At 32.1% G+C, this 11,841-nt stretch overlaps 1 protein-coding gene across 2 annotated transcripts; it reads right to left on the bottom strand.

The window, feature by feature from the left end:
- Positions 1–239: 239 nt before the first annotated feature.
- Positions 240–11,296, bottom strand: LOC106669867. Of its 2 annotated transcripts, none has more exons than XM_014399690.2 (11): positions 11,252–11,296; positions 2,773–2,837; positions 2,428–2,708; positions 1,830–2,124; positions 1,582–1,775; positions 1,346–1,482; positions 1,168–1,283; positions 860–1,105; positions 629–805; positions 455–553; positions 240–392 (listed from the first exon to the last, which is right to left on the bottom strand). In XM_014399690.2, the coding sequence occupies exons 2-11, from the start codon at positions 2,831–2,833 to the stop codon at positions 337–339; spliced, it is 1,662 nt and encodes a 553-aa protein (XP_014255176.1). In that variant the 5' UTR covers positions 2,834–2,837; positions 11,252–11,296; the 3' UTR covers positions 240–336. The 2 variants fall into 2 exon arrangements, with proteins under 2 accessions (XP_014255176.1, XP_014255175.1); XM_014399689.2 differs by lacking the exon at positions 11,252–11,296 and adding an exon at positions 9,619–10,034.
- Positions 11,297–11,841: the final 545 nt, after the last annotated feature.

The raw sequence follows: 11,841 nt of genomic DNA, 5'->3' as shown, positions 1-11,841 counted from the left end.
TTTAATTCATTTATGGCACTGGGCGATTTATGACTATGATGAGTAGTGCTAACCATTTTCCTATCAGTTTTTTTGAACAAAGTACAACTGTTCAAATGTACTTGTTTAACAATTAAAAAAAATTATTATATAAAATTATATAATTCATATAGAAAAATATAAATATTATTTTTCCAGGAGATAAATTCTTTAACAAATATAAGTACAAAACAACATTGGATCAAAGTTTCGCTCAAAGATGAGAGATCACATAATTTTCTATGGCATTATATCAGTCTAAAAAATTGGAAAAATATTGCAAACTGATTTCGGACCCAAGCTTGAACTCTTCACGTTTCAACTTATGTCCCCTCCTTCAGAGTGCTTCAACTTGCTTTCTTGGTTCAACAGATCTGCAAAAATTTGGCATTTTTATAAATGATAAAAATACAATTTAGAAGAAAACTTAAGTTACCTTCGATTGTATTTCCTTCTTTTGATGAAGTCAATTTTTCCGTTGGGGCATTCTTTGATAAAAGAGAAACAATGACATCGGAATTCTCTTTAAGCAGAACTGTCAATTAACATAACAAATCATGATTATTTTATTACATTTATTTTATTTTACTTTTTTTTAACGAATGCATACCAGATTTTTGAGCCTCAACATTTTCCTTGCCTATCACAACACATTCGCGTGTTTTTTTGTTTAGAACAGAGTGAAGGAGACAGCAGAACGCAGCAAATCCGGAAGCTGTGTAGAACAATGTCTGTCCACCATATAGTTTTAAAATAATTCCGCCAAGTAGATTTCCAATCGCAAAGCCTGTGAAATTCCCATTATGCCAAGGCTAGAGAAGAATTTTCTAATGGTTTTTACCTAGCCCGTCATCCATTCCTCCTACAAGCCCCTGCACAGTGGCTGAGGTCCCAGGAGGTGCGACTATGCTAGCGTAAGCAACTACTGTGTTGTAAAGCAGCGCATAAGTTGGACCTTGGAGAAACAGCTCGATAGGTACCGACCACCACGGCGTGGGAATAGATGCCAGAAGGAAAAACCTAATTACATAAATTGCAAACCCAAGAGTAATGCAATTTTCATGGCCGACCTTCTTTATCACCTTACCTGCATAAACAAAAAATCAAATTAAATCTTCACTTAACAGCGAAAGATTTCAAAGTTTGTACCTGCAAAGAAAAAACATACAACTTCTCCACAGAGGGTCTCAACGGCGATGACAATCCCCTCAAGCAGAACAATGCTGCTCGAGTAGCCAGTCGATTCTGCTAAGACTTCTAAATGCCTAAAAATCAACGTTAAAAGATATGGTTTAGTCCTTTAAGAACAAATATTTATTACATTTACCAAAGGAGGAAAAATATAACGCAAGAGTCACAAATTCCAATAAATACGGCGAAAACAATAAAGACGGCAACTTGGGGCTTCTTCAGCACTTGTAGTGCATCCTTCATGATACCTGAGGACTTTGGCAATGCCGGCAGCTGAAATAAAAAATTTAAAATTAGTTTTTTTTAATTCTTGTAACAAACTAGGCTTGTTTTATAGCATGAAACATTTTCCTTTTTTTAACGACAACTTACCTTCAGTTTAGTACAGCATAATAAATCAATGATCATGCAAAATGTCGCCAAAAGAAAAGCAGGCATGTAGTCTGTTGAAGTATAGTTTGTGTTGCTGTACAAATAATGAAGTAACGATCCGGAGAATGCTACCAGCCCAAATCCAATCGAGCCCCACACTCTTTGCTTGCCGTAAGCATTTTCACCACCAGCGCCTGTTTAACCAGCCTGTCAATAGCAAGATCATACAAAAATTGGCAAATAATTACCAAGGAGATCGAAGCATATCACATCGCTGAGGCAGTTGGAAACGGCAAAGCCTGCATTCCCCAGGGCTATGCATATGACAAATAGCCAGAATTGTGGACTGAGGTATGTCCCAGACTTATGATCCCGGCATCTCAACTTGCACACTTCCTTATCTGCACACTGCAACCTTTTTCCAATCGAGCACGTCTTATTATCCCTGGAAATTAAAACATGGAGTTTGACGCTCTCCCGGGGGCACTCCCAGATGCAAAATTCACGTGTAAAACCTGGTTTACTTTTACCAGCTTGTGTGATCTAAAATTTCAACAAAACTTCACTTTTCCTCAGTTGGTAATTTGTTTTAAATCCTTAGTATACTAGTGTATTAATTTTATAATCAAATTTGTCAGTACAATACACAAAACATTTATATGTTCTTTCTGAAAATACTAAAAAAGTTTAAACTAAATAATTTCTTAATTATTATCATAAATTTGGATTCCAAAACAAATAATTATTTTTTTATGTGATATAATGACATTTATTTTTAATTTGAAAAAAAAAACAAAAAACGCCCATCTCACCAGAACATAAATAAACTTGATTGTAAATATTTACCTCTCCTTCACAAATTGGCAATTTATTGCATTCCATATTTTCAACTAATTTCAGGTCCTGTGGGATAAAAGTCATAGAGAGGAATATCACACTGGTAAAGAGGAGAACAAGGATGAAAATGAGTTTTCTGCTATTGTTGAAGAAATCGAGCAAATAGCCGAATATTGGTTTAATCACGATGTTGACTATCGGCAAAACGGCGTTAATCGTACCAATGGCCAGCTCTGATATACCGAGCATCCTCCCAAACACTGGCAGGTACGGTAAGATTGGGCCCATGGCTTAAATTCGACAAATATTTCAGTTTTTGTTTGTTTCGTATGAAAAATATATCAAAATAATTACCTGACATGAAGAAGAAAAAGTGAGCCTTTATCGGCAGTAGATTTTTGTTGATTCGTCCCATTTTGCTGTAAAAAATAAGATAAAATCAGAGTTGAGTTAAATTTGAATTTTATAGTATAACCAGTTTATTTTATATAATTAAATCTATTGAATAAGATCATTTATATTAATTATAAAGACTGAGTTTTTTTAAAGTAATGAAATTGTGTTGTTTGATTATCATTTCTGATTGATCAAATGTCATAAGGCCTTACTGTGCTGACCACTTTTTTGTAATTATATTTCTATGATTTCCTTAAGCTGCAGAATCCCAACAAGAGTTAACTACACGCCCTGAAATCTTATTTATCACTGTAGAGTTGAAGAGACTTTTGAAAAAATTTAAAACCAGTATAATCTATGCAGGCGGTTAAAGAATGGTTCATGTTACTGTATAAAAAACGTTTCTCTTTGCTTTTTATCATGAAAAAAAAAGGAGCATAACATAAATATATCAATTCCTCCCAGTATATCGTGTTGCGATCATATTCTATTTCATTAAAAGACCAGATTTTTTGTGATACCGATCAACTTGATTTCCTTGATAATCAAGTTATAAAAAAAAGGTTTTTCATTCAAAGTGAAGGATTTGTTTTTGTAATCATTCCATCTGAAAGATAACAGGCTCATGTTAATTTTTTCTTTTTTTTCATGGTGCTAAGAATAAATTATTTTTCTTCTAAATGTTCTTATCATAAAATAATTTTTTCGCGATAATGTTCAAGTATGGATTCTCAGCTAATTTTGTCTGACATCTAAAAATTCATGTTTTAACATTATAATTAAACTACTCATAGAATAATTTTAAATAAAAGGTTTAATTACTTTTATAGACTATTCTATTTGTTATCTTAGAAAATCTAAATTTATAAAGTGTTTTGAAAGATAATAGTACTACTATTAGGTAGATATTACAAAGCAGATCAATATACTTTAATTTTTTTTTTTTTAAATCGCTGTCTGTATTTTGAGCTAAAATAATTCAGATGCTTTGAACAGCTTTAAGAGGGATTCTTTACGTTTAAAATCTACTTGCCATTGACTGACCAAAAATGTAATAGTTTATCCTTGTCTCCAAAGATGAGCAGCGAACATAATTTAATCTGAAAAGTAACACTGCGAACCCAGATTATGTAAAGCAGATCTGTGACCTTTTTTGTAGGCACATAATGCTACCAATATTTAAGAAAAGCGCTTTAATTTTTCTATTTGTTTATTTTTTACAATATTATAATAGGTCCATAGCGTTTTTGGATGGTAAATTCAATGAAAATTTCAGGTATTTGTAAATAAATCTAGGCAACAATATATAAATCTTTTTGTTCCACTATCTGTTGCCATCTTTCATGTAATTTTCTAATTCCCTCCTCCATCCGTGTTTTCTGCTGTACTTGACTATAGTTTTCCCATTAGTCGAATTTTGTAATGCCTTGAATAATTGAAAATCTGAAGTGGTTATGTCAGGAGAATAAGGTGGGTGTAGTAATAAGTCCCAGCCAAGCTGCAAAATTTTTGGAGCTACTGCAAAGACGTGTAGGGGTGAGCATTATCCTGAGGGAAAACAAATCCCTTGCAATTAGCTAATGCCAGTCGTTCAACTTTAATGATTGCAAATCAAATTATTGAAAAACGCTACAGACTTATTTTACAAATCCCTCGAGGGCCACATCACTTGCATGACACTTATTCGCTCACAATTTTGAGATTATTTATGATTTATTTAAAACAGAGAAGTATGACTGCGGTAGAGTTACAATGGAATTTGACTCTCATGGGCAGATGTGAAATTTGTGTTATACGGCTCGATTGAGGATTTTGGATTGAATGAAATGACTGCAGTGTGAGGTCATAGTTTGTCCTCACCAAAAACTTCACAATAAATAATTTTAGATTGAACAGCAAGATCCTACTTCCAAGTTTGGACAAACATGACTGAAATAGCCTTTTTAGTAGTTTCCAACAACGGCGTTTTTTACATTTTTATTTGATATCTTTTTCATATTTTTTTAAAATAACTAATTTCTAAATAAATAAGTATAATTCTTTAATCATTTTTTTAAAATGCATTTTTATTTTATACATTTTTTTTAGCACTAGAATGTTACATATTTATTTACAAAAATTTAAAAATGTGTGTGATTTCAAATAAATTTTAAAGTTAAAGGTTCATTTTCTATTTTATCATCTTTTTATCATCTAGGAAGTGAATCTTCTTTTTTCACTTGTATAAATTATCAAACTGATTTCACATTTAAATAAAAAAATGCGTAACCTAATGTTTTTTATTTTAATATTTTTCATTTTTATTTCCATATTTGTTACAAAATAAATACATAAAACATGTACATAATTTATATTTAATCTCTAGGAAATCCGATTCCTAGTAATAAGCATCTATTCATCTTCAGCTTAATGGTAATACTTTGGCCGAGATATTTCAGAGCATACAAATTACTGAGCAGTATAAAATTTTTTTTTTTTAATTTATTTATTTGTTACCTATACAGAATTGTGTACTATACAAATATGTACACATGCATGAAATATCACACAGCACAACACTAGCACTAATGCCAGCACTGCACCGGTAGAACACATGCTTTGAGGAGCCAGCCATTGCTGGCACTCAGTTTATATGATTAGGGATCAAGGAGGTCCCGAGGCCATCGTCGGTTGAGGCATCGTGGTGGGTTGTCAGGATGGGAATGAGTGAATAGGGCTCGAGCCGTATGGTTAGGATGGTTTGAAAGGTTGGTTTGGAAGGTTTGGAATCTGGACTGGATTAGTTCGTTGGCAAAAGGAATGTTGAGGTCTTTGTGGATAGTGAGGTTAGTGACATAATAGGGTGCTTTAACAATTTGTCTAAGGACTTTCGATTGGAAGGANCTGAATAGTTGGGGAGATGGATCCCAAGCCAGAGGCAACAAAGAAGTCCAATAGGTCTGGGAGACGATTGGGATCAGATGGCCAATATGTGGGTTGGTTAGGAGAGATAAAGGAATAATTATCTGTTAAAATGATATTTTGGAGAAGGCGTCCACGGGAATTTGCGATTCGGCTACCCCATTGCGGGTGCTTGGCATTGAAATCTCCCCCAGCCACAAACCGGCGTCCAAGGGAGCGAAAGATGGATTTTAATTGGGGAGGATATATGGGTACAGACGGGGTGCAATAAACTGCTGATAGTATAAAACAAACAACATTCATTTACTTGTTGAACTTAATCCACTCAGATGAAGACCAAGAATGTCATTGAGTATGATCACGTCAATTTGTTATTGAAGGTTTAAAAAAAAATTATTAGAATATTCATTCACTTGTCTATAGGATCAATCGTTAAGTTTAATCTTATGCACAATAGACCAATACTGGTTGTGGTGCACAGGAAGTAAAGAGGCGGCTCCTACATAATCTAATCTAGTTTTAATCTTTCTGATTGATAATATTGAGACGTTCATTACATTATGAAAAGTTGTGCAGTTTTGCTTTATGACAGCATAAATCAGTGATTCCCAAACTTTTTCTTTTTCCGGCACTCTTAACATATCAGACTTTTTCTGCGGCACCTCAAGACAATGGTCTATCTCAGCGTAAACTTAGTAATTCATTTTCAATTCAGAAAAGCATTAATATATCAAAACCTCTTATTTTATTTAATAAATTATCGAAACTCCTGACTTTCTTGTGGAATAGTAAAACTTCCCTTTTGAAAAGCGATTACGCACTTAATAGCAAAAATATAAACATTGATAATGAGATTGGATGGCCATCAGGATCTTAGTTGTTAAAGTTTTATAAAGGGGGGTATACTATTTAAGTTTTTTTTTTTTATAAATATAAATTTCAGTGCACTAACTATAAATTATTTTACAATGTAACTGTAAATAATGACAACTTTAATGAGTATTCAATTGAAAAATAATCGCATCATTGTCATGACTGTGTAGGCCGATTGTAACACCTGCAATAACAAAGATTATTTTATTTTATTTTATAGTCAGCAAGTATTAAATCTTACCCCAGCAAGTTGTGCAACGTTAAACACAATAAAATTTCTGAAATGCAACTTCAGGGGCTTTGACATCATCAGCATCTGGAAAAACACTGTTTTCCTATTTTCTGGACTTCTTTGAAACCATGAGTTGTAATGCAGCAGTCTGTGTATATTTTCACTCTGTTCATAAAAAAAAATGTTAAACTTCTCATGAAAACAAATCTGATAAAAACCTCACCTCTGTTTCTATCTCCTGGCCACAGAAGCATATCATCGAAGGCAACAGCCAAACAAATATAAATGTAATGAAAAAAACTAAAAGGTTTGAATGCAAATTTTCAAGTCCCTGCAAATATAAAATCATGGCAAAACATTAATCGGGAATATTTCATTAGATACAATAGTACACAATTATTACAAAAGATCTAGTCTCAGTTAAAATACAAATAACAAAAGCTGGTAAGAAAGTAGGGGTTGTAGCATCAGCATATTTTCCAGAATAGTAGGACACACCCTCCTCAAGAAGAGTTACANGAATTCAAAAAAGATCGAAACGTTGGCACGATAAAGAAAATGTTTTTCTGAAACCTACATCACATCCGACCGTATCTCATGATATCTTTATAAATATAAAAATATTTTTATAAAAAATTTTCATGGCGACCCTAGTAGTTTGGTAAGCACTGGTATATTATCCAATTGCTAACATGGCAAAAAAATTATTTGATGTACTAAACTTGTTAATATTTGGTCTTTTATTGATAAAAACAATTGTTAAACAGAAAAAAATCATACATTTACTCGAGCATCAAAATGGTTTAATGACATGAGTCATCATTGCTAATCAATCTGAATAATAATATTATAGTCTTGAATAAATTCAAAACAGCAATTTTACCATGTTTTCTTTACTTTGTAAGGGTCTAGAATATCCAATTGTTAAGCAGAAAAAAAAATTATTCAAGGACATAATGTAATCGAGATTGATTAATTATAATGAATCAATCATCAAACCATTTTGATGCAAAGCATTGAGTAAATGTATGTTGTTTCTTTCTGTTTCACAATTGCATATTGCAGGCTCTCACAAAGTAAAGACATTTTTTTTGCTTGGTTTTTTATTTATTCAAGGCCATAATGTAATCTTTCAGAGTGATTAATGGTGATGAAACAATCATTAAACCATTTTGATGCATCAAGTTTACTCAATTCAACAAAATAGTATGATGATTGATTCCTCATTGCTCATCAATCTGAATGATAACATTATAGTCTTAAATAAATGGAAAAAAATTTACCAATGTTTTCTTTACTTTGTAAGAATCTAGAATATCCAATTGTTAAACAGAAAAAAATGGTACATTTACTCGATGCCTCTCATCAAAATGATTTAACGATTGATTTTCATTATCATTAATCAATATGAATGATTACATTACGGCCTTGAATAAATTTAAAAAAAATTCATTTACCAATGTTTTCTTAACTTTATGAGAGTCTAGAATATCCAACTGTTAAACAAGAAAAAACCATCAACTCATGCATTAAAATGGTTTAAAGATTTGTTCATCATTATTCAATCTGAATTATTACATTATGGCCTTGAATAACTTGAATAAATTTTTAAAAAAATTAAAAAAGAACAATTTTACCAATGTTTTCTTTACTTTGTGAGAGACTAGAATATCCTGGTGTGTTTACAGGAAAAAAAACTCATGCATTCAAATGGTTTAAGGATTTGCTCATCATTGCTAATCAATCTGAATGATAGCACTACAATCTTGAATATACGCAGAAAAGCAATTTTACCAGTTTTCTTTATTTTGTAAATTACTAGAATATCCAATTGTTGAACAGAAAAAGAATTGTACATTTACTCGATGCCTCGCATGAAAATGGTTGAACAATTGATTCATTATCATTAATCAATCTGAATGATTACATTACGGCCTTGAATAAATTTTAAAAAAAATTTAATTTACCAATGTTTTCTTTACTTTGTGAGAGTCTAGAATATCCAATTTTTAAACAGAAAAAAAGAAATCGTACATTTACTCGATGCCTCGCATCAAAATGATTTAACAATTGATTTTCATTATCATTCATCAATCTCAATGATAGCACTACAATCTTGTATAAATTCAGAAAAGCAATTTTAGCCATGCCATCTTTACTTTTTGATAGTGATCAATATCCAAATTGCAAGTCACATATAAAAAGAGAATGACAGACATGTGATGATTTAATGACCATTATCGCCAAATTTGAATGATAGCACCCTGTCCTTGAGTAGAATGTGCAAAACTTATCTTTTTCCACCCTGATGTCCCAACATAATATTTATATGGAATACAGTGTTTAAGGACAGTCTTTGCCCGGATTCCTGTTTAACCTTGTGATTCAATTCATGCCACAAAACGTTATAGTTTTATACAATAAAGGAGAAAGTTTTAAGGATGGCATTTCATAAAAAAATTTATATTTTGGTGTGTTTACTGAAGAAAATCAAATCGGTTTTGTTGAATGAGAGTAGTTTAATGACACATCTGTCATCATAAATTGATCTGAAATATAGCACAACCTACTTAAGTGGAATGTGTCAGACAGAGCAGGCTGTTGATGGTCAATGGTGCTACATACAAATCACCTTTAAGTACCCCTGGCACATTGCTTTGTTTTATATTTGGACAATGCAGGAAAGTGTATTATACAATTTTAAAAACGTATGTCAATAAAACCAGTCTAAAAATACTCTAGCCTTATGATTTAATTTAGAATGCAAATAGATGAGACAAGAGAAGAAAAAATCTTACCTAGTCTATCGTTTGGATGTTCAGAATATTTTAATTCTGGGTGGAATCATTTTGAAAGGAGAATCGAGATACCGGGCCCGGCCAGCGGTCGAAACCGGTTCGCTCAGCAGACGGAGACGTTTTCGTCGGATTGGGCGAAGCGTCTCTCGTCCCGCGGATAATGAGCACGAGACGGACGTACTTCCAGTTCCGACACAAATCTCATTCCAATTCCCAATTCTCGGCTGACAACTTCGATAGGGGAGCCGAGTAGCGGGGGACTCGTCGGATTAGATAAGAGAGGGCCTGTTTGTCCCCTTTCCACAACGATTTTTACCGTTAACAACACGAAAAGAAATATTCGAAAAATAATTCAATAGCATGCTATTTGTCGTTTCTATTTGAAAAGAAAAAATTGGTTTTGATTGGACAATTTTTCACTGAGGGGCTCAAACGTTGAAATAGAATTGTTTCTAAATTTAAAATTCCGTGTTTTCTTGACACCCTGGCGACCCGAAGCCGAACTGTTGGCCCAATGAATTTCACTTTTTACATTCAAAAATAGATTGATTGTGAAATCAAGCATAAAACTGCATTTCGCACGTTTTACATTTATGTACACACTGAACCCCAAAAACTTTGCACTTTACAAAACCGACATTACCAGTTTGTTTTTTTTGTTTTTCAAATATGAACTTTATCCCTTCCAATGTTGCTAAATCACACACCAATACATTGAAAATTAAAACTTACAGAACAATTTACAATGAAACCGGGCCTACTGCAAGTTCCTTGATGAACTAGGTGTGCTTTAAGCACAGAACGAAAGATTCAATAGCTCTTAAAGTGCACAGTCTAAAACACACCCCGACAAATACATCTATCGAACAATTTACAAGTTTTTAAATAAATGTTATCTTTGTGAGACAATTTTTTTACATCTACAACTTAACCATTGATTAATCCTGTCTGGCCATCTCAATTTGTAGATCAGGATGATTGGAGACAACCTATTACATTTTTGCCTTTTTCTAACATCATTTCTGCTCATTTTGAATTGTATACAACATTAACAGTCAAATGAACTATTCTTACTTTATGAACATGTAGTTTGATCATCTTAAGACGTTTCAGTTGGCCTATCCAAACCAGCAAGCTTTTGTTGATCATAATGATTGGAGACAACCAATCTACATATTTCTGTCTTTTTCAACATAATTTCATCTCAATTTGAATTGTATAAAATATTAACGGTCTAATGAAGTAGTCTTACTTTATGAACCTGTAGTTTGATCATCTTAGACGTTTCAGTTGGCCTATCTAAACCAGCAAGGTTTTGTTGATCATAATGATTGGAGACAACCAATCTACATATTTAAACATCTACAATGTACATATTAAATAAATTTTTATCTTTGTGAGACAATTTTTTTATATCTACAACTTAACCATTGATTAATCCTATCTGGCCATCTCAATATGTAGATGAGGATGATTGGAGACAACCTATTATATTTTTGCCTTTTTCTAACATTATTTCTGCTCATTTTGAATTGTATCACATTTGATTATTCACTTCCATGATAGGTAAAACGATAAATTATAAAAACGGTTTTAATCCTTTTAAAATAGTCTGACGTAAATCAATAATCACCTGAATTGACAGTACGGCCTAAAACTTGTTGTACACTGAAAATATAACTGGCTACTTTCAAAAATTTTTCACCAGATCCACTTTAAATTGTGTATTTAAATTGTGTCTTTTTTGCACATTGTTTCAACTTCTCTTATTTGCTTGAGTGATAAGATTAATCCGATATAATTTACTCATACTTAACAGCCAGCTGTTAACTATGTGAAATTGTAACACGCTTTTTGTTTTATTTAATGCTACTCTGCAAATAGCGTTAATTAAAATTAAATTAAATTTTATGGTAGTCATACATTGAGTGTCAAAAGTGCACAAATTTGACGAAAAAGGAAAAAAATGACACTTTCACTCATCGTAAAATATTCTTGGCATTGAACAAAAATTCTTTCAATATTTTAAATTTAATTTAATTTAAATTAATAATATTTTAAAGATGGTCAGGAAATTATTTTTTTATATTATCCACCATTCAACATTCATCACATTGTTCAGGTTGAAAATGTTTTAGTTTTAAACAGATAACAAAAAAAAAAAAAAAAAAATTGTTCTAGTAACAGTAATGTATATTGTGTCTCTTTTAACATTATTACAGG

Source organism: Cimex lectularius, unplaced genomic scaffold, assembly GCF_000648675.2.
Source record: "Cimex lectularius strain Harlan isolate CLEC.00 unplaced genomic scaffold, Clec_2.1 scaffold76, whole genome shotgun sequence".
Taxonomy (NCBI): Eukaryota; Metazoa; Arthropoda; class Insecta; order Hemiptera; family Cimicidae; genus Cimex; species Cimex lectularius.
The sequence above is the reverse complement of the archived record's forward strand: the minus strand, read 5'-3'. Positions and strand labels throughout refer to the sequence as shown.